This window comes from Bos javanicus, chromosome 29 (genome assembly GCF_032452875.1).
Source record: "Bos javanicus breed banteng chromosome 29, ARS-OSU_banteng_1.0, whole genome shotgun sequence".
In the NCBI taxonomy this organism is placed as follows: domain Eukaryota; kingdom Metazoa; phylum Chordata; class Mammalia; order Artiodactyla; family Bovidae; genus Bos; species Bos javanicus.
In genome coordinates, this window is record NC_083896.1 from 30,158,242 (window position 1) to 30,181,420 (window position 23,179).

At 55.5% G+C, this 23,179-nt stretch overlaps 1 protein-coding gene across 2 annotated transcripts in view; it reads right to left on the reverse strand.

Annotated features, from left to right (window-relative positions):
* KIRREL3 (kirre like nephrin family adhesion molecule 3) overlaps window positions 1–23,179 on the reverse strand; it is a 606,294-nt gene that overhangs the window by 14,157 nt on the left and 568,958 nt on the right. For both annotated transcript variants that reach the window (XM_061406372.1, XM_061406371.1), the window contains exons 6-11: window positions 21,449–21,599; window positions 16,053–16,158; window positions 10,867–11,015; window positions 9,323–9,450; window positions 7,870–7,996; window positions 3,548–3,648 (exon numbers count right to left, since the gene is read on the reverse strand). In XM_061406372.1, coding sequence (XP_061262356.1) covers window positions 3,548–3,648; window positions 7,870–7,996; window positions 9,323–9,450; window positions 10,867–11,015; window positions 16,053–16,158; window positions 21,449–21,599 — 762 coding nt within the window. The remainder of the gene's footprint in view (window positions 1–3,547; window positions 3,649–7,869; window positions 7,997–9,322; window positions 9,451–10,866; window positions 11,016–16,052; window positions 16,159–21,448; window positions 21,600–23,179) is intronic.

Genomic DNA, 23,179 nt, shown 5'->3' on the forward strand with positions numbered 1-23,179 from the left:
ATACACACACACCCCCACACACACATCACAACACGGATACACACACCTCCACACATACACATCACAACACGGATACACACCCCCCACAGACACACACATCACAACACGGATACACCCCCACACACACACACCACAACATGGATACACATACCACACACACACACATCACAACACAGATACACACACACCCCCACACACACATCACAACATGAATACACACCCACACCCACACACACAACACGGATACACATACCCCACACACACCACAACATGGATACACATACCACACACACACACATCACAACACGGTTACACACCCCTCCACACATACACATCACAACACGGATACACACACACCCCCACACACACATCACAACACGAATACACACACACCCCCACACACACATCACAACACGGATACACATACCCCACACACATCACAACACGAATACACACACACCCCCACACACACATCACAACACGGATACACACACACCCCCACACACAACACGAATACACACACACCCCCACACACACATCACAACACGGATACACACACACACCCACACACATCACAACACGAATACACACACACCCCCACACACACATCACAACACGGATACACACACCCCCACACACATCACAACACAAATACACACACACCCCCACACACACATCACAACACGGATACACATACCCCACACACATCACAACACGAATACACACACACCCCCACACACACATCACAACACGGATACACACACACCCCCACACACACATCACAACACGAATACACACACACACCCACACACACATCACAACACGGATACACACACACCCCCACACACACATCACAACACGGATACACATACCACACACACACATCACAACATGGATACACATACCACACACACACACACATCACAACACGGATACACCCCCACACACACACACACACATCACAACATGGATACGCACACAACCCCCCACACACATCACAACACGGATACACATACCCCACACACACACACATCACAACATGGATACACACACACACCCCCACACACACATCACAACACAGATACACACACCCCACACAGATACACATCACAACACGGATACACACACACACACCCACACACACATCACAACACGGATACACCCCCCCTCACACACACACACACATCACAACACGGATACACACACCCCACACACATACACATCACAACACGGATACACACACACACACCCACACACACATCACAACATGGATACACACACACCCACACACACACTCACACACACATCACAACACAGATACACACCCCCCCACACACACACATCACAACACGGATACACACACCCCACACACACACATCACAACACGGATACACACCCCCCACACACACACACCACAACACAGATACACATACCACACACACACATCACAACACGGATACACACACCCCACACACATACACATCACAACACGGATACACACACACACCCCCACACACACATCAGAACACGGATACACCCCCCCTCACACACACACACACATCACAACACGGATACACACACACACCTCCACACACATCACAACACGGATACACACCCCCACACACACACACATCACAACACGGATACACACCCCCACACACACATCACAACACGGATACACACCCCCACACACACATCACAACACGGATACACACACCCCACACACACACATCACAACACAGATACACACACACACCCCCACACACACATCTCAACACGGATACACATACCACACACACACATCACAACACGGATACACACACCCCACACACATACACATCACAACACGGATACACACACACACCCACACACACATCACAACACGGATACACACCCCCCTACACACACACACATCACAACACGGATACACGCAGCCCCCCACACACACGTCACAACACTGATACACCCACCACCCCACAGACAGCACGTGCGCGTGCCCACACACACACACGCAGGCTTAGAGGCTGGGCCACCTCAAAGGGTGTTTCCATCGACAAGGGTCCCTATGCGGCTCTGGGTCGGAACATTTTCCCTGGGTGAGCAGGGGGCCCTGGGGTAGCAATGGGAGCTCCTCCTTCAGATGATGCCCCAGACAGGTGGTGAAGACCAGCCCCAGGCTGACTGAGTCTGGTTTTGTTACTCTGTACAAAGGCTGTGCTCTGAGAGAATCTTCGTCTAGCTCGGTTTAGGATGGTGATGTTACTGATTCTCAGACCCATTTCAGGTACACGGTACCCCACCCCTCTTGTTGCAGTGTTCGGCAACAGAATGAGTGCTAGAGGGTGGGGTGGATGCGCCCCGAGCCACTTCCAGGTCGCTCCTGGGGGTGCCCTGGGCTCTGTGGGGGTGTTTAACTGCATCCGATACTGTCACCAAATGCTCCCCGGGGGCAGAACTCTGCCAGTTGAGAACCCCTGGCCTCGAGTCCCATCTCCAAGAGGACAAAGACTGTGTGAACATGCTCGGGGTGGACTGGATATTATCTACAGTGGGACAGCGTTGATAATGTTCCATTGACAATGAAACATAATTACACTTACATTTTAAAACCATTAAAAGAGCGAAAGGAACAGAGAAACACAGGTATTAGTCCTATCCGTGAACTCTTGCCATTTTTGTGTGACTCACACAGTGAATGAGCTCAACCCCTGAGGAAGGGTGTAACTGTAATGTCTTCATCTACAGGAGGGCACCTTACTTGTCGGGCATGTGCCCCTGACCGCCACTCTGGCACCGCCGTCCCTGGAAAAGGTAAAGCTGCCCTGTGAACTTGAGTCTTCCGGCAGGACCACCCAGGCCCTGGGGCTTGCCTCTCTTTTTCTTCTGCCCCAGCTCCCGCTAGTTTCAGCTGAACTTGGCTGGAAGACCCCCCCTTTTACAAAGGTAAATACCCAGGGGGGCCAGGAGTGAGCTAATTGGGCTGCCTCAGCCACACTGCCCTGTGGGGAGCAGGGTTTGGAGGAAGGGGACAGGGAGAATGAAGTGATGCTTTTGCAGGGAAAACTTGATAAATGGGGCAGCGTCCTCCATGGACAGCCAAGCAGAGGAGGCCTCCGGAGGTGCAGAGAGGGGTCTGCTGACTATAACTGCTTCCTGTTTATGACTTTGCTAATGACTGGCCTTGAACCCAGGAAAGGGAAGAGATGGTTTATCTTTTTCTTCTGCTGCCCTCTTTCCCCTCTGCCCACAGGATGTAGAATGTGGTCAGAGGCACAGCTGAGAGGCAGAGCAGAGTTAAACACACCCATGGGCGAGCAGCACACCGCATCCTGAGAAAAGAAATTGCCTGTGACTTTTGTCTTCCTGATGCTTTCCCAAGGAAGTTTTTCCCAATAAGAAAGGGAGAACAGAGGTGAGACTGACCAGCCAGATGGCTGAGTAGCTGCAGGCAGAGATAACCCACCAGACTGTTCAGTGTGTGTGTGTGGGGGGGTGGCTGTCCCCCTTGCTCACCGCCCCCCTACCAAGCCCACCCCCAGGCACTCACGATGCGGTCGGGAGGTGGCGTGCTCCGGATGAAGCACTTGATCTGGCCCTTCTCCCCATGCAGGGCATGCTGGGTTTGGGTGCTGGAGATGATGGGGGGTCCTGTTGGGGAGACAGCATCATATCAGAGAATCGGGAGGGGCGGGCCCCCGGCTGGACCCCTCGCAGCGAGTTCAGAAGTTTATACATCCATTCAGCAAACATGTAGCAGGGGCTTCAGAGATAAAGGAGGCGTCAGTCATAAACCTTTCAGGAGAAGATGAGTGAGCGAATGCCTCTAAATCAGGATTCCCAGAGACATGAAGAGCTGTAATAGAAGATGGTGGTGGTGATAGAAGGAGGTGAGGTTGACACCGGGCAAAGTGCTAACGGACCTCACAGGCCACAGGCGAGAGAAATCTACCTGGCAGGCGGGGAGAGCTTTAAAAAGGAGGCGGCAAACCTGAGAAGGGAGTGGGGGAGGTGTCAGGAAGGAAGGAAGGAAATGTCACCTCCCCTAGCTAAAGTCAGTTCAGTTTAGTCACTCAGTCATGTCCGACTCTTTGTGATCCCATGGACTGCAGCACACCAGGCCTCCCTGTCCATCACCAACTCCTGGAGCTTACTCAAACTCATGTCCATTGAGTCGGTGATGCCATCCAACCATCTCATCCTCTGTCGTCCCCTTCTCCTCCCGCCTTCAATCTTTCTCAGCATCAGGGTCTTTTCAGATGAGTCAGTTCTTCGCATCAGGTGGCCAAAATATTGGACTTTCAGCTTCAGTATCAGTCCTTCCAATGAATATTCAGGATTGATTTCCTTTAGGGTGGACTGGCTGGATCTCCTTGCAGTCCAAAGAACTCTCAAGAGTCTTTTCCAACACCACAGTTCAAAAGCATCAATTCTTTGGCGCTCAGCTTTCTTTATAGTCCAACTCTCAAATCCATATACGACTACTGGAAAAACCATAGCTTTGACTATGACCTTTGTTGGCAAACTAAAGTCATCTCTGTCTTAGTCAGCTTTTGGATTTCAAACCATTCCCTCATATCTCCAGTAGAGGGCGCGCTTGCCTAACAAATCAGTGTCCTTGGCCGGCCAGGCAAACCAGGCAGGAAGGGAAATAAAAGGTCTTCCTCCCCCAAGTGGGGAATCACCCCACATAGATGGACTGGGCTGGATAGCTCACAGCCTTCATCTCACAGGTGTCTCAGGAGATCCCTTAGTTCATCATCTTGTCTGCCTCCATGTACATACCAGCCAGCCCAGGTGGGACCATGGCTCCAAAGCTGACCTCAACGTTATCAAATCCGGCCCAGGTGTGCATGGGTGTACGGGTCATGATCATGGATGTCCCCGGGGACACTTGGCTCATTTACCGCATCACACAGCCTGGAAGATCCACCAGGAATCTGGCAGTGCTTCCTGTCCATTTCTGCTTGTTTGTTAACTCAAGTCGTTCCTTCATTATGCACATCTGGGAATGAGACTGGGAGGGAGGAGACTCGGGCTCCTGGCTGGGCTGGGTGGCTGGGGCGAAGGGTGAGGGGGCAGAAACCCTTGTGCCCTCTTCTCAATCCCTGGGGTAAAGTTTGGGGCTTAGGAGGCAGGAAAGAGAACTAAAGCAAGGGACCTGGAGGACGGGCAGATTTATGATGGGAACAAAACAAAAATTGCTGCAAACGTATTTGCTGTATATTAGCCACCTGAATTAAAGCAGATTTGCATCTCCACGAGTAGCTCTCAGCCAAGGGGAGAAACGTCGTGGGAATCGCCGAGGTGACTCCTATTGCGTTTAGGCTGGGAAATGGCTTGGTGCTGGGTGTGGGGGGGACCCTCATGATAAGGGCTCCTACCCTCAGGGGTTTCTCTCTTAGATCCCTTAGCTCCAAGAAGCCTTTGGCTTTTGAAAGGCAGGCGTGCTGCTGGGCGGAAAGTGATGATCCCATAAAACCTCTTTGCCTTCACTTCCCAGGAACTAGGATTTCCCTGGTTGGGGTGGGGTGGGGTGTCTCAGCTGTTCTAAAAGTGACCAGGGAAGACCCTGATGCTGGGAAAGATTGAGGGCAGGAGGAGAAGGAGGTGACAGAGGATGAGATGGTTGGATGGCATCACTGACTCAAAGGACACGAGTTTGAACAAACACCAGGAGATGGTGAAGGACAGGGAAGCCTGGCTGCTTCAGTCCATGGGGTTGCAAAGAGTCAGACATGACTGAGCAACTGAACAACAACAAAATACATACACATATAAGGGCTCCTTATACGAGAATAGAAATCTGGGTGAGGGCAGACAGGGTTAGGGGAATCAGAATGCAGCAGTGGTATGCTTTCCATCCCGTTTCTGCAAATCCCAGGTTTGAGCCCAATCAGTCGAGATCTAGGCAAGTTTATTCCCCAAAGGGCGACAGCCAGCAGTAATCCCCCGGCCTGGGTGCGTTTGGACGAGAACCTCATCTCATTTGGGGTTTGTCGGTAGTGTGGGGCCCTTGGGTCCAGGCCCTGCCCAAAGGTCTTCACCATCCCTCCACCTGTTCTCCAGACACAAGTACAGATAAGTTCATTCCCAAGTCTACTCCAGTGTGGGCTGGCAGGGTCCTCTCTGCGGGCCAGTCTGTTCATCCCCCTGCCTCCTTGCTTCACTTTGGTCTCTTGGGTGTTTCCCTTCCTGGCGGCCAAGGGGAGCCTGTGCCAAAGGATTGGAGGCAGAGGAGGGGGTTGGAACGAAGTACACTGGAGGGTACAGATCACACCCTGGAGACTCCAGGGCCCAGGCTGGGGTGTCCCATCCAAGAGGAGTGTCCTCTGAGGTGTGTGTTCCCACCTCGAGAAACCGCTTTGATGCCCATTGGAAAGTGCTTGAAAGCCTGAAGTGACACACATTTCAGTCCCTCCTCTATCGACCGTGCTTCTCCCAGACACGAGGATGCTCCTTGAAAAGCTTCAGGCTTGTGGGGCCACATGTGAGTCTGAAGGGCCCCAGCCGGACTGGTCACAGGGCCGTCGGAGCGGAGCTGGCCGTGGTCACGGGCCAGCACGACTCCCTGCGCCCTCCCAGAGGGGGCAGTGGGGAGGCCACTGATTTCACCAGGGCCTGGTGCCGGAGGAGCCGAGTGTCAGACACCGGAGCCGGCAGGAAAAGGCTGCAGCCCGTGTTGCCATGGATATACGGAGGCACGATCAGATGCTGTTATTTTTAGCCCTGCAGCACCAATTTATTGGTGGCATCCTGGGGACACGTAGGAAAGGCAGGAAGGCTCCCGAGACCGGGTTCTGCCCGGGACAGACAGTTCTGGGGTCTGAGTGGATTCACCCTCCCTCTGGGGGTGGGGAGGAGGGAGAAGAAAGAGATGGAGCAGGCTGGCTCATGGGGCCAGCAGGGGACAGGGCGGGGGCGGGGTGCAGTGAGGACGTGCCAAGCTGGTTTAGGTCTCTAGCAAGGGGAGGCCAGATGAGGCTGTCAGTGGGCAGCTTCCTGGGTCGAGATGAAGCCACTCGGGCTGACTTCGGGGTCTTGGCTCAGCCCCTCGCCTGGGCCCTGGTCTGCAGCAGCCCTACAGAGTTGGGTCGGTGGTTTGGTTCTTGCCGGGGCTCACCCCAAAATGAAACCCAGCAGAGGGAAGTTGACTGGAAACGCGGGGTCGGGGTGCCCTTAGCGTCCTCACCCCCTCAGACCAGCCGAGCTGGCTGCCGAGCGCACAGGACGGCAGGAACACGGAACCCCTGTGCTGCCGCTCCAGCCTCCTTGGGTGTGACCTGAGCTAGGTTCCCGCTTCTCTGTGACTGTCTACATCCCGAGATCCAGGCCTTGTGCCCTCAACATCTCACATGACAGCTCTCTGGCAACCCACACTGTTCTCTCCTGCTATGCTGTGACCTTATTATATATAATAAGACCAGTTCCCTGCCCTCAGGGGACCCCTTGAACTTGGCCCTGTGGGGATGGTGGTGGGTCTTCCCAGTTGACCGGTTCTAACGCAAAGGGAAGAGGTAGACCAGGAGTCACAGAGATGCCCTCTAAAATTCCCCGCCAGGGCCAAGGTCAAGGTCAAAGGATGGATGTGGGATCTATGTTGGCTGCCCAGTGATCCTCTCACCTTTTTACCTGGTCAGGAAAAAATCCATCAGCCGTCACTCTTAGGGCTGAGATCTTGTGGAAGCAGCACACAGGAGGGAGGTGACCAGGAAACCACCCGGGTCCCTCCTCATGTCAGGGCTGGGCTCTGACGTGGACGTGAAGAGGTGGATGGAACGCTATAGACCCAGAGCAGAAACCAACCCCTCGGAGCAATGCCGGGGACCCTCCTGGCCCTCCACCCGCTCCCTGGCATGAGTGGGGTCTTACCATTGACAGTCAGGGTCACCTCTCGCTCCCCAGCCCCCACCCGGGGCACCACGGCTCGGCACACGTATTTCCCCGCGTCCTCCTGGCGAACGGCTTTGAGCGTCAGGGTCTTCTCATTGCTCAGGACCTGGGAGATGTGGAGAGGGTCAGACACCGAGAGTAGGGGCTGGGCTCTGTCTCTGAACCAGAAGGGCTGAGAGGCGGGGTGTGGGGCTAGATCTGCAGCGTCTCAGTGAACAACCCCAGGGTAGGGTAGGGGGCAGAATGTCTTATTACACAGCGCGCCAGGCGGACCATCCTATGGGGGGAGCCCCAGCACAGAGGACCCTGTGAAGTTGAAGACGCTGCAGCCCTAAGCGGTGGGTTCAGGGGGTAGGCTGGAGTGAGAGAGAAGGACTATCCTGAAGCTGAGCTTCTGTGAGGGTCCTGGATCTGTCTGTCCTGAGTCATTTCAGTGTCCCTTTGGGATGAGGTTTGGGGCTTCCCTGGTGGCTCAGGCGGTAAAGAATCCGCCTGCAATACAGGAAACCTGGGTTTGATCCCTGAGTCGGGAAGCTCCCCTGGAGGAGAAAATGGCAACCCACTCCAGTCTTCCTGCCTAGAGAATCCCACGGGCAGAGGAACCTGGCAGGGCTACAGTCCGTGGGGTCACAAAGAGTTGGACACGACTGAGAGACTAACACTGACTTTTGGAGGGATGAGAAGGAAATAGGCTTTGGCATTCAACGTCTGAGTTGAGATCCCGGCTTCTGAGGTGCCTGCTCGTGTGGCTTTGGGCCCTAGTTCTCTTCTCTGAGGCCCTTTCCTTATCCCTATAACGGGGCAGTGACACTCGGAGGACAGTGTAGTGTCCAGCAGGCAGTAGGGGACACGGAGGCCACTTTCCTCCCGGCTTCCCTGCCTGAGGCTCTCCCTGTCCTCCTGGGAGGAGGGAGGTCTGAAACTCTTGGTACTTGAGTCGCTCAGTCATGTCTGGCTCTTGCGACTCCATGGACTGTAACCCACCAGGCTCCCCTGTCCATGGGGTTTTCCAGGCAAGAACACTGGAGTGGGTTGCCATTTCCTCCTCTAAAGAACACACACACTTTAAAAGAGGAAAAAGCAGGGAGAAGGACAGGCTTAACTGCAAAGCTGAAGGTCATGACTATTAGGGGAGAGCTGAAAAACCTCTCTAGGGACTTTTCACCCCCAGCGTCTTGGTGACCACCTGCTTTTCTCATAAGGTTCACGACAGGGCAAAACTGTACTGGCTGAATGTGTTTAGGCCTAAGGGGGGTAGGTGTGGGTACCTGGGGCTCCCTCTCTCCTTTCTGGGGCTCCTCTTCCTGTAGTTTACACGGGAGACTCTCATCTCTAGTGTGTGAGTGAGAGGGGCCCCGGGAGGCAGTTTCCCCCCGGGCCTGAGGTCACCCCACCCCTGCCAGGCTCTCTGTGATCCCAGCTGTGGACTCACCACGCCCGAGCCCCGCTTCATCCAGACGATGGTCAGGGATGGGTTGCCTGTCCAGGCGCAGCTGAAGACAGCGTCCGAGCCCAGGTCTACGAGCAGGGACTGGGGCTCTGTGGTCATCCTGGGCCCAACTGCCATGGGAGGAGGGGGGAGCCGGGGCTGTGGTGGTGGGGTGTGGGACACTCCTGTCCGCCCCTCCTCTCCCCCACTGTGCTTGCCCCGTCCATCCACGCTGGCCCATTCCCTTACAGGTCAGGCCTCTACCTGTCTGGGCCTGGCCTGGGAGCTAAGCAGGAGGGCCCCTCTCCTCCAGCCCAGCCTCCCTGGGGCCCACCGTGGAAGTAGGCAGCTCCAGGCCCAGAAAAAGCTGCTCTGGCCCCATTTCTGCCTGGATTTGCCCCCCAGCGCTCTCCCATCCCCTTCCCTTTGTCCTGATTCCAGGAAGCCCCACCCTGGCTCCAGGGTGTGGACGGAGGGGCCTGCCTCCCACCCCAGAATCTCTGTCTGCCTTCAAGTCAACTGCCCACCTCCTTCAGGCCTCAGCAGGTGACCTGGAGCCAAGTTCCCCGTGCATCGAGCCCAGCTCCTGGGCCACCGCAGGGCCACTGCAGGGCTGGGAGATAAGCAGTGGGGGACACCAGGCCTCTTGCACGGTGTCACCCCACCCTCCATTATCCTCTATTCCGGCCCTGCCCCACCTCCTTTTCAACACTGAAGGGGAGGCCTTCAGGTCCTTTCCCCGCACGTATCCAGTTAGTGGAGGCTCGTCCCCCCTGCCCCTCCCCCGCCCTACCCAGAAGCCCCTGCAGACGGAGTCTGGGTCCCCAGAGCAGGTGCAGCAGTGGGATTTCAGGGGCAGTGACAGGAGGGTGTGCAGAGAGCTGCCTTCAGGGAGCAAGTGTGAAACCGGGGTCAGGAGGCCCACAAGAGTCCCCTGATGCAAACAGGGAGTCATCGCGCTTCCTGCTGAGGCCGGTGGGGGTGAGGGGGTCAGAAATAAAGTTTGTTAGAGTGCTTCTGAATCTGTACACGGTCAACGTGGTGAACACAGCCAAGGGCTGGCTCCCTCGAGGGTCCCTGCCTGGCCAGCGGCAAGGAGGGGCCACCCCTAATGGGAGGCTGACCCATCTTGGTCCTCATTCTGCTCCTCATCTGCTGTGTGACTTCGGGCCTCCGTCCCCTCATTTGGGTGCTAGGAATAAGAATTCTAGCCTCCCTAGATGATTTTTTTTTTTTTAAGATTTTTTTTTTTTTTGCCATGCTGCACGGTTTGTAGGATCTTAGTTCCCCAACCAGAGATGGAGCCTTCGCCCTCTGCAGTGAAAGCAGAGTCCTAACCACTGGACGCCAGGGAGGTCCCCTCCCTGGGAGATTATGAGGGTCAAGATAAACACGAGACAGTACATGGGGACGTTTTCTGTAAAGGGCATGGATTCCGAGCTTGGGAGGCATTCTTATGTTGTGTACAATGAGCCCACGATGGTTCCTCCAGCTGAGAGTGGAGACCAGCCTGAGCCCATAAGCCAGGGAAGGCCCGAGCCACTCACAGTAGACGTCGACCGTGCGGCTGATGTTGGTGCTGCCCAGGGCGTTGGTCACCTCGCAGGAGACGGGCTCTGAGAAGTACGTGTAGTCCACGGTGGTCCGGTACACCTCCCCCGAGGCCTCCTTGATGATCTGGCCCCGCTTGGCCCACCTGCAACACAGGCATAGGGGCTGGTGCGGACCTCCCGCCCGGGGTAGAGGGGCAGGATGCGTCCTACCCGCTGGAAGATGAGGCCTGGAGAGGGGCAGGGGAGGGTAGGCCCCCGAGGGGCCCCTTGGGGGAGCCTCCACAGCGGGGTTACTTCTGGGGCTCGGGGAGGGGTCAGTGGTGGGGTGATGGGCTCTGGGCTGTGGGTCACCAGGCAGCCAGAAGCACTTGACTGATGGGTTATTCTGGAGGGAGGTGGGTTGGCTCTTCAGTGGGTCTGCCCACGTGGCTGGCCAGGCAATGGCTAACCTAACTGCCAGACCCTGGGCAGCTCGGCTGTCCTGCTCTGAGCTCGCTGGGGGTCTAGTCCTGGACCACATTGGAAAAGGAGGCCAAGCCCGTGACTGAAGAGGCCAAGGTCTAGTGGTGCGTGCCCATTCATGCGTGTACACCTGCACACACATATGTACACACACGCACGGGCATCAGGAAGCTTGATTTCCAGACAAGACAAGACGCTGATGGAGCGGTGATAGGCGTGGTCTCGACTGCCCACCCTCCTGCTCAGGCAGCTCTCCCAGTTTCCCCTTCCTGACTCCTGTCCCCAGAGTGGGTCCCATCATAGTGCCCCTCTCTCCCAAAAGCCCTTCAGCCCTCTCCTACTTACTCATGTTCCTCCACACCCTCTGTCTCCCATCCTGGCTCTGCTCCTTGGGGACCTGGGCTGTCTCAGCACTGCTTTTATGGGACCAGCAGTTGGGTTGGTGGGGGTGATGGGAAGACAGCTACGCTGACTTCTTTAATTGGCCAGTTGACTGATGGGTATCTTGGATCTGGCCCTGGGGCGGTGATCACTGTCCTGGTGCAGCAGACAGCCTGCTGTCTGTATGGCAGAGCACCCCAGGGGTGCGTGTGCCCATGTGTGTGAGGTTGAGGGCTCTCCTCACAGCTGCGCAAGGAGAGAGAATCAGAGTTTTCCCTGGTTTACTCTTATTATGGTTCAAACTTTTAAAAAACACACAAGTTCTCAACTGGTACTTCCTACTGTAGTTCAGGCCTGTTTTGGGGTACGTGTCTTTTAAAATTTGTTTTGTTTTTGGCCACTGTGCAGCACATGGGATCTTAGTTCCCTGACCAGGGAGCTAACCCGTGCCCCCTGAAGTGGAGGCACAGAGTCTTAACCACTGGACCACCAGGAAGTCCCTGGAGTGCATGTCTTTGCCAGGGCTGGGGGGGGGCCCCCATTATCCTGGGGCTACCATGACTCCAGGTAGCCACATTCTCAGGGCCCCCTTTCCTGGGGTCACAGAGGCCTGGGCCCTGCCCTTCCCTCCAGCTGCTCCTGCTTAGCCAGTCCATCCAGCTCGGGAGGTGGCCGTCTCCCAGTATCGCACAGAGCACCAGGCTGGCACTGTGCAGTTATTATCTTGAATTAGTGTCAGATCGTTATTAAGAAGACAATTAATAATAACAATTACAGTTTAACAACAGAGCAAACCATAGTTCCCCGAGAGCTGAAGGAGCTTCCCAACAACCCATTATGAGTTATTCATGAATCATTTCAATCTCTAACTTTAATTTAATGACCACACTTAACAGTCAGGCACAGCTCCCACCTGAGGCGGACGAGTTCAGTCCGGGACACGGTGGTGGATCGGCGTCCAGCCCCTGCTCCACCCACCCTGCAGCCGTGAGGGGGCAGGTGGTGGGATGCTACAAGGAGGGGGCAGCCGGCTGGGCCAGGAGGAGGCAGATGAGACCCTCCTGCCCCTGGTTGCCCACAGCCCCAGGCAGCAGGCTCTGCTGGCCAGTCCTCTTCCATTATTGGGGGTTCCTGGGGGAAGAGGGGGCTTTCTCCCCACCCGTCTGAGGTCCCTCACAGTGTAAGCAGGGTGAAAACTCCCTACTGGGGCCCCTAGGAACTCAGAACGGCTGGGGCTATCTCTGGCCTGGAACTCAGCCCTCCTGGCCACACGGGGCTCCTCTTCCCCCAACCAGTCTGGCTTCCCCTCTCAGATTCAAAGACGGGAGACTGAAGAGACGCTGGAGGGCTGTGTAGATGCTGCTCCCAGCTCCCCAGGGCCGATCCCCACCTTAGAAATGGGGGGGCACTGAGAGGAACTCAGCCGCTGTGGGGCTGGGTCTCTGGGGGTCACCCCACGAGTCCCCAGCTCACCTCTCACTCAGCCACTCTTTTTCTTCCCTGTCTTTATTCCCCTTCTGTACCCAAAAAACCCACAAAAAACCCTAAAACAACAAAAACCCTCGGAGGGATCCCTTCCAGAAGCTCAACCCACTCACTGAAGCAGCAGGTCACATGACCAGGGTGAGCCAGAGAGCAAGTCCCCGCCTCTCCCAGCTCCCCTCCCGTCTCCTCCCCTCTCTGTCCCACCTCCCGGTCTCATCTCCCCTGCCCTCCCCTCCGCTCCCATCTCCTCTCTTCTCTAGTTTCTCAGCTCGGCCTCCTCCTCCTCTTTCCTCCAGTCCCTTCACCCTCCCACCACCCACCTGCCCCACACCCCTCCCAACCACTGTGTTCACCGCCTCGCCCAGCCCCTCGGAACAAGAGTCAGATTAAGCTTTTACCAATCAATGTGTAATTTGGCCCGAGCAGATGTAAGAGGATTAATTATTTATATCACACAATCAGGAGGCTGGAGTGTCACTGCCAACAGGCTGTCCTCCACAGCCCCGCCTTTCACACTGGCTGGCAGACCCCCGCCCTGTTCCCTGCGTGGTGGGGCGGGGGCCCTGACACCTCAGAGGGGCGCAGAGAGGCAGGCGGAGACGTGCTTCAGGTACGCTTGCCCCAGGCGGCCGGTCCAGCCAAGTGATGGCTGAGTCCAGTTGGACGGGCTCCCACATCCACCCGGGGCCCCTTGCTGGGTGCTGGGATGGACCAGGGCGCATCTCTGATTTCCGAGATCACAAACCTCTTGTGTGAAACAGGAGGAAGCAATCAAGACAAGGCGGAAGTTAAAAAACAAAGATCCCTTAGTCCCGTCCAGGGCAGCTGGGAAAAATCCATGTACTCAAGTGCTGAGATTGCTCAAGGCCTTTCCTCTTGGATCCCAACACCGCATTTAGAAGGACCATCTGCCTGCTGGGGGAGCCCTCTCAGAGGCCAAGGGGCTGAGCCACAGGGGTGGGCATAGACACCGGCATCCTCTCACCACCCCCTTCCTCCTGGGCCGCCGGGACTCCCTGACATGTTCCTGGAGGCCGGAAGGGCTCCCCGAAAGCCTCTGGAGCCCTTGAGGGTGCCTGATCCACTCTGAAGCATTTTGGGGCCTCCGGCGAGCTGGAAGGCCAGGAGGGAAGGATGCAAGTAGGATCAGGCGCACGCCTGTCAAACCTGCAGGGGCCCGGCCTATGTCTCTGGCTCCTCCTCTGTGCCTGACGGTTGACCAGGCTCTGAGCTGTAGGGAAGGATGGAGACAGAGGGAAACCACAGGGACCCAGAACCTGTGGAACCCTGCAGGTCCTGGCTCATTAACTTTGTAGTTTAAAAACTAAACATAACTTTGTATAGCGAAGTCACAAGACTGATCCAGGAAACTGCCATACTCCCTTCACCTAGACTCACCAAACGTGGTCAATATCTTGCCACATTTGCTTCTCGATGATCTCTTCAAATGTAGACTTATCCCTTATTACTGTCATGATAAGAGAATGAATGTGGGTGGGTCTGCTTGGGTAGCGTGTCAGCGGGAAAGAAGGGGTGCCCAGGGAAGCTGGCATGAGAGATCTCTTCTGGGCCTGCGACAGCTGGTGTGTAGGGCCTGTGAGCAGAATAGCAGAGAGAAGCCCGCCTGTGGATGGAGCCCAGGCCTCGGAGGTGCAGGCTGGAAGCCCAGAGAAAAATACAGAAATCTCCTGCCGCATCTTTGTCATTGTCCCAGCCAAGCCAGACCTGCCGCCCGGACCCACAGGGCCGCGGGACTCCAGGGAGCCTGGAGGTCATCTAATCTTTCTCCTGCCTCTAGCCTGATGAATGGTTAAACCCAGAGGACACATGGTTTTCATCCTATTTAAAAATATCCTCAAGGATAAAGGCTCTGTGCTTTCCCTGGGTTTCAGGTTCCAGCATTAATTATCTGCACTGCAGGGAGCATCGCCTGTGTCTAGCCTGAACCTGTGGCTGCTTCTTTGACCTGTTTCCTCAGGTTCTGCCCTCTGGGGTCATGCTGCCTTTCTTTGGCTCTGTCCTCCACTCCCACCGACGGGTTTGTTTCCAAGTCTGGGACCATCAGCATCCCTGGCACTGGGTGATGCTGGGGCTTCCTAACCATCCCAGCGGTGGGGGGGAGGGGGCGCACCATCAGGTCTGGGCTGGGGGAAGAAGCCGGGCAGAGTGAGGGCCGTGGCGGGGAGTGTCTGAGTGTGCCCTGGAGCACCTCTGAGGCCACTGGCGTCTGGAAGTCTCATGCAGTGGTGATGCCCAGGCAGGAGGCCCAGAGGTGCTGCTCTGTGTGTTTACAGAGTCCGCGAGCCCACATTCTGGAGCGCTGAGGGCCTGCCACACGAGCTCCATGCTGACAGCTGAAAGTGACAGCAGCTCCCGCCTTCAACAGGGAAGGACAGGCTTGTGAAAAGCAGTGAGACGTTCATCAGTGCGGCAAGCAACAGCTGCAGGGGGCGTGGGGATGATGAATCTGGGTGCCCGATGGTCAGGGCCGGCGATCCCAGCAACCCCACCCTACCAGGGGACCGGTTTGGTGAGCACAGGACTAGAATCTGGATCTGACTGACCGTGATGGCTTGTTTTAGCTTTTTCTCCTGAGTCTCCTTCCTTTCAGAAATAAGGGGTACAGAAGCTGTGCAAACAGAAGGAGTGACATCTTCTGTCTCAGAGGAAAGGAGTGTGTGTTCATGAGGAAAAGGCAAGGTCCACCTGGCCAGGGAGGGGTGAACGGGTGTGCTGGAGAAGGGTCCCGGACACCCACAGCGGACCAAGCACCGTGCTGGACGCCTGGACCACAGCTGACAGCCCTGCGACAGGCAGGGGTGTCGAGGGGACCCCCCAGCAGGGCCGCTCACCTGTACTGGGTGACCGCGGGGTTGGCCTTGGCAGAGCAGTGGAACGTGACCACGTTGTCCTCCAACACTGGCTGTGGCTCCACCGACAGGTTGACAAGTGGGGGGTCTGCGGAGAGAAGAGGTGCCTTTGCAGACTGCGGTGCTGTGTGCACCATGGTTTGGGGGAACATGAGGGTAAAGGCCAGCAATTCCACCCCCAGGGTCTCTCAGAGCAGCCACTCCCCTGGTGGTCCCCAGAAAACTGGGGGCCTCGGCAGGGGGTTCCCTCCATCCCTGGAAGTGCCCGAATCAGGGCGTCCTGGCAGTGGGCTCAGGACTCCTGCTATGGATTCAAGTTATTGTTGTTCAGTCACTAAGTTGTATCCATCCAACTCTTTGCGACCCCATGGACTTCAGCGTGCCAGGCTTCCCTGTCCTCCACTATCGCCCGGAGTTTGCTCAAATTCATGTCCACTGAGTCGGTGATGCCACCCAACCATCTCGTACTCTGTTGCCCCCTTATCCTCCTGCCCTCAATCTTTCCCAGCATCAGGAATGGATTCAAGGCTGGTGTTTAAATGAACAGCCACCCCGGAAGCAGGGCTGTCTGGGCCCCAGAGGGTGCTTGCTGCCTACATGCCAGCTTTGGGTGAACAAACCACTGCAGGAAAGAGAGGTGTGAAAAGGGCATGGGGGGGCGCACGAGGAGGATGTGGATACTAAGTCCCTTTAAATACGAACTTTTCTGTCTTTGAAATGTCTGTCTTGCGTCTCTTTGTGTAAAGGTGCATCTGTTACCTTGGCACTTACAGCCTTCCCCGAGCCTAACCATCTCTGCTGAGTACTGACGGATGTCACTCAGCCCTCAGTTCCCTAGGCAGGGCTCATCTTTGTCACTCAACACGATGAAGCCCGGCTCTCAAGTGTGAAATGATCAGAGGTGGAGGAAACAGGAAGTCAGAGAGGTAGAGAGATGGGGAGACAGAGACACAGAGAGGTTGTGCAGAAGGGAAGTGGGGGAGGAAGCGGGGCAGAGAGATGCCCATGTAGGAGAGATGTGAAGATGAGGGAGGGAAGGAGAAGGAGAGAGACCGAGAGAGAGAGAGAGAGAGAGAGAGAGAGGGAGGGAGAAAGTGCAGAGGCAGAAACACAGAGAAGCAAAGAGCAGACACGGACAGGCTCAGAGAGACTCACGTGTTCAGAGAGATACAAAATCAGACAAAAATTTTAGACTTAAGGCCAAAAGACCAAGGGGGACTGAACAGATGGAGACAGAAAATGATAAGGTGCTGGGGAAAAAGCCAAAGACAATAATGAGACGTAGAGGAAAGAGACAGGATGACAGAGAGTTGGAAACAGAGGAGACGGTATCCACAGCAGAGATCAGAGGTGGGGAATCAGCCTGGAAAGAGACCCCGAGGCGGCTTGGCCCTCCTGAGCTCGGGGGAGGCCAGTTCAGGACCTGCTCTGAAAGCTGGGCATCCTTGTGCTCTGGGGTAGGCGCCCAGGCCTTAGCACCCCGGGCATGGTCCACGTTCCAGGGGAGCGGAGATGATAGGCCTGGAGGTCTGGCTGGAGCTCAGCTGTAGGCTGAGTGAAGAGGGCAGCTTGGTCCCTGAGTCCTAGTAAGGTCCTGGGGCCGCATCTTCTGCCAGACCTCATCTATAGGCACAGCTCTATGCTGGGAGGGCAGGAGGACTTGCTGGGGGTTCACCCCATTTTCAGAAAAAGAATAAGAAAGCTGATTTCTCAGAGACCATCTGGAAAATGCTGACCTGCTCTGGGTCCACATGAAGGGCACCACTGGTGGAGCAAGACTCCAGCTACCTGGGCCAGCTCCTAGTTGAGATGACAGAGGGCTCCCTGAGTCCCTCGAGAGTCAACTGTGCAGCCGCCCCAGCTGCAGACGGAGCCTCACCCAACCCGGAGTTGGGATTGCTTGGCAGCGTGCTCTCCCTGTGCCCTGCTGGTGTTCAAGCTGCCTGCTGGGGTGCCGGGCTTGGGGGGAGATGACCCACAGGGCTGCACTGGGGTGTGCAGACAGCTTGTTAAGATGCAGGAGAGAATGCTGGTTCCTGACAGCAGCAGGTGGTCGGCCAAGCTGGAGCTGTTCTCCCCGCATCCGTTCTGGATAGGACCACAATTCTGGGAACGTCTCCTATGACTTACTTGCCTTTTCCTGGAGAGTTAATTATGGGGAAGTGTTGGCTACTTCAGTGACCTCAAAGTTGGTTTTTATTAATTTATTTTTAAATAGGAATTATTTCAAAAAGTTTGTATTTATTTGGCTGTGCTGGGTCTTCGCTGCTGCGTGGGCTTTTGTCTAGTTGCAGCGAGCGGGGACTTCTCTCTAGTTGCAGCGCGCAGGCTTCTCACTGTGGTGGCTCCTCTTCCTGCGGAGCACAGGCTCTGGGTGCGCGGGTTTCCGTAGTTGGGACATGTGGGTTTGATAGTTGTGGCTCCTGGGCTCTAGAGCGCAGGCTCAGTGGTTGTGGTGCAAAGGCTCAGCTGCTCTGTAGCACATGGGATCTTCCCGGAGCAAGGACTTTGAACCCACATCTCCCGCCTTAGCAGGCAGATTCTTTACCACTGAGCTACCAGGGAAGCTCTCTACATTGATTTTTAAAGCGTGACTCCAGCAGACCCAAAGATGCGTGGCCAAGACTTGCTTTGAGAGCTCTGCCTCCATCTCCCAAGACAGCTACACCCCCAGAACCCTGCAGCCTCCTCCTGGCTCCTCCCCATCACCTGAGTGGGTTGTCTGCTGGCCCGCCCAGCTGAGAACCACCAGTTTTCAAGGCTAGTTCAACAGCCTCTAGAAACCAGTCACAGAACGTGCAGGGCAGCTCCAGGAGGCCTGTCCCCACCTGGCTGTCCTTTATAAAGTGGTGAGACTTCCAAGGACAGAAAGATGAAACACACGCCTGCTGGAGGACCTTTCCGGCTGTCTGCTCCCCTCCCCTGCTCCCCTCCTCTACCACCGAGCTGCCCTTCTCAGTTATCCTGTGGGCACCTGTCTCCTGAAGCTTCCCCATCTCTTTGCAGCATCCTCGGTACCCAGGAAAACAGGCTCTCCCCACACCCCGGGAACCTTCCACACTGGCCAGTCTCATCTGAGCCTCCACCCCAGGCCCAGAGGTGCCCACACCCCTCTCTCCACACTTCTCCTCTGCATGTGCAGGATATGAATTTTCAGAAGTCCACCAGGCTCCGAAGGTATAAATAGTTTATGTCATATCCGACTATTAAACATGATTTTAATCCCATTTGTGATGTCGGTTGCATAACTTGCAGGGGGGCAGCTTTGATATAGCTGGCGGAACTGAGATCGCACTGAACAGATGTTACAGCTGAGAGTCTGTTAGAGTTTCCATCAGCAGCCTGCCTCCGCATGCGTGTATGTGTGTGTGTGTGCACGCGCACGCACATTCAGGGGAAGTATTACATCCAGGAAGGGATGAGAAAGGAGAGAAACTCCATGACTCAGTGATTTTATAGCACATCCATTTGAAGCTTGGCAGCTGGATGCAGAGTCCAGATGCAGCGAGACTTTGGGGGTGTTAGCTTTCTCTCCCATTACTCAATCTGGGGGCTTTGTCTTCCGTTGGGTAACATCTAAAGACCAAGGGAAACAAACAACAAATGTGTTTTTGCTGAGTTTGGATACTTCTTGGTTGACTGAGAAAATGAGCAGGTTTGCAAAGGCAGCTCTGATCCAGCCTGTGGTGTCCACAGTAAACAGCTGGACGCTTATTGAATGAACAAAGGGATGCGTGGGGGTGGGAGGGTGGAGCGCAGGAGGGAGCGGGCAGAGAGAGCCTGCTCTTTTGCTCAGCAGGCGTGTGTAGACACCTTGCGGAGGGGGAAGGAGTGGATGCAGACCTCCCCTCCCTGTGGGGTCTGGGGGCACTGGGGAGGGGCAGCTGCACCCCCATGACAAGTGCTGGGTGCTGCGCTGGGGTCACTGCCTAAATGCTTTAACTGAATCCTTCCAGCCAGTGTATGTACGAGCCAAGCACCTCCACATACAGATGAGGAAACCGAGGCACAGAGAGGTGAAATAACCAGACCAGCATCACTCAGTAAGTGGCAGAGCCAGAATTCCAACCAGGAAGGATGCTGTGGCTTTAACCACGACTCCGGACTGCCTCGGACGGGGCCCATCTAGGAAACTGAGCACCTGGATTCTCGGCTTCACTTTGACCTCATTCTTGCTGCTTCTCTCTTGGGGCGGCTGAGACGTCCCTGGAAAGAAAGTCAGCGAGGCCCAGAGACCTGGCAAGGCCGGCACCCTCCTCCGGGGCAGACTGTTGTCTGTGCGCCCTGGTAAATCCATCATGGTATTAGTGCGTGTTCAGGGGAACGTGTTTTAATAGTCGGTGGGCTGTTGTCATGATGATGACTTTCTTGTTGACAGAGGTTCTGCTTTGTGATGCAGAAACATACCTCCCCCCAAGGCTCTCCTGCCAGGCCCCAAGCGCCGACCCGGTGGTTTCTTCTGTGGGGGTTCTGTGGCTGGCACAGGCCTCCTGACCAGCTGGGTGGGGGTGGGGGGAGAGGACAGAGGGGCTGCACAGTGGCCACAACAGGCAGCCTGGTACAGGAGGCTTGGATGTCTACGGCTCTCTCCCTCATTCCTCCCAGATTTGGCTTGTGTCTGGAGAGACCTCTGATTCATGGTCAATCCCAGGGCAAGAAGAGACCTTGGATGTTACTCAGTCAAATGAGACTAGGAACCAGCGTCCCCAGGATGACATGACCAGCTCAGGCCCACACAGCTCATGGGTGGTAGAGCCTTTCTGGGCTGTAGACTACCCCATCCCCCCAACATCTTGCTTTCTTTCCATACTTGGGCCTGCAGCTTGATGCCATATCTGCTACAGGTAAGAAGCAGGTGGGTGTGGACAGTGGGGCCTAGACTGGGGCAGGGGAGGGAGACACTCCTCCCAGGGTGACCTTGGACTTACACAACCTTTAAAGCGAGAGCCTCCCTCCCATGACCCTGGTTCTTGGTCCAGAGCCCTGGAGATCCTGGCTCTCATTGGATGCGGAATGGAAGAGCCCTCTGCTTGGTGTGGATGGAGGTGGAGGGGGTTTTAATAGCTGGTGAAGAAGGTGAATGCAAAACCAAGGATCGAACCTGTGCCTCCTGTAGTGGAAGTGGAGTCTTAACCACTGGACTGCCAGGGAACCCCCAGTGATGTTTATAAGGGGATTGTCACCCTCACCTGTGACGGTAAGAAGGACAAAACGGTCCTTGGGTGCCAGACAAACCCTCTAGCCCCTAGGATTGGCGGATCCAGGTCCTGCCTCCAGCCGTCCTACAGGGGTCTGGCCCCGGCCTGGCTACTTCCACCCACCTGTGCTCCGGGCAGGAGTGCCGGGTGGTCCCTGCCCCCAGCCAGGTCAGTACTCACGCTGGATGTCGATGGTGACTGAGGTCTCCTTCCCTCCGGGGATGGCTTTGTTGGTGGCTCGGCATACGATGCTCTGCCCGTTCTCCACATCGCCGGGGGAAATGAAGAGGGTGCTCACAATGCTCTCACGCTTGCCATCTCGGAGAAGGGTCTATGGGTCGGGTGGGGAGAAAGAAGGCCCCAGGTCACTCATCACTGGGACAGCTGGGCAGGTGGGGCAGGACACGCGCCAGCCTCGGAGAGGAGAAAGGAGCTCTGTGGATAGAGGTAGGTCAGCTCAGGACACCCGGGGGCACCCATCTCCATGCAGAGCCACAGGTCACCCTTGGCTCCCTGGCCTGGCTGAGCGCCAGGCTTCAGGAAGAAAAAGGAACTGGAAAGTGACTTGCCCACCCAGACACAAAAGAAACCAGCTTGGGCCCAGTGGAAACCAGGCTGCCGGTGCTATGTAGAAATGAACTTGTAACTATTCTACCTCTGGTCTGGGGGTGTCTCTGTGTCTGTAGGGAGTGCTGAGATGGGGATAACAGTCAGGTGCTGTGGCCCTGGGAATGATGCTGGCTGCAGAAGGGTGCACAGCTTGGGGAGTGGGGGTAAAGGCAGGGCTAGGGTGGAGACGCGTGAAGAATCAGCGCACACTGACCATTTCATTACTTTACCTGTATAAACTCTCTCAACTTTTCAATCATTTCACTACCAGACCTCATTGGAGCTCAGACTAAGCCACAGACATGACAGGTGCCATCGTCTTTCATTTAGCAGTTGAGAAAACAGGTGTGATCAAGAGAGGCTATGGAACTTGATTAAACTCACTTTGAGTTGGTGGTGGCGATGTAAGTAACAGGATCCTGGAGTGTATTGAAGAGCAACCACCCAAATTCATGTCCACCCTGAACCTCAGAATGTGAAATTATTTGGAAACAGGGCCTTCACAATTTAGTTAAGTAATTAGTCATTAGTTAAGGATCTTGAGACAAGATCACCCTGGATGTAGCGTGGGCTTTAAATCCAATGATGGGTGTCCTTGTAAAAAAGAAGAAAAGACAAGGAGACACAAGGAAGGAGGCTGTAGGAAGGAGGAGGCAGAAACTGGAATGATGCTGCCACAAGCTCAGTAAAGCCAGGAGCCCCTAGGAACTAGAAGAGGCTAGAAGATTCTCCCTGGGGCCTTTGGAAGAAGCACAACTCTGACCACGCCTTGACTTCAGCATTTTTGCCTTCACAAGGGTGAGCCAATAGATTTTGGTTGTCTGAAGAACCAAGTTGTGGTACTTGGTTACAGCAGCCCTAGAGACTAACGCAGGCCTAAAGGTCCCCTGTCTTCCTCTTGACCACGTGCTGATTCCTCATGGCAGCTGTTCTCCTTCATTGCAGGTACCCACTCCCCCAGCTGAGACCGCATCCAGCTACTGCCCCATCAGTTTGGTACCCTGCACCCTTGACTCCCTGGTGGCCCACAAAGGTGGGTGCCCACTGGGGAGGTGCAGTGGGCAGGAGGGCCATTTTGGTTTGGGGTGGGGGCTGGACTTGCTCAGTACACTCCAGGAAGGAACTTGATCTTATTTTCCGCATTATTGGAGCTGAGGAAGAGATGGATAGACTCTATTTCCTCAAAACCTCCCTGAAAATAACCACAACATCGTCTCTGATCCTTGCAGGACCCTGGAAGGAAGGGAGCCTTGTCTCCCAAATAACTGGAGAGAAAACTGAGTTTGGAGTGAGTCAGGAACT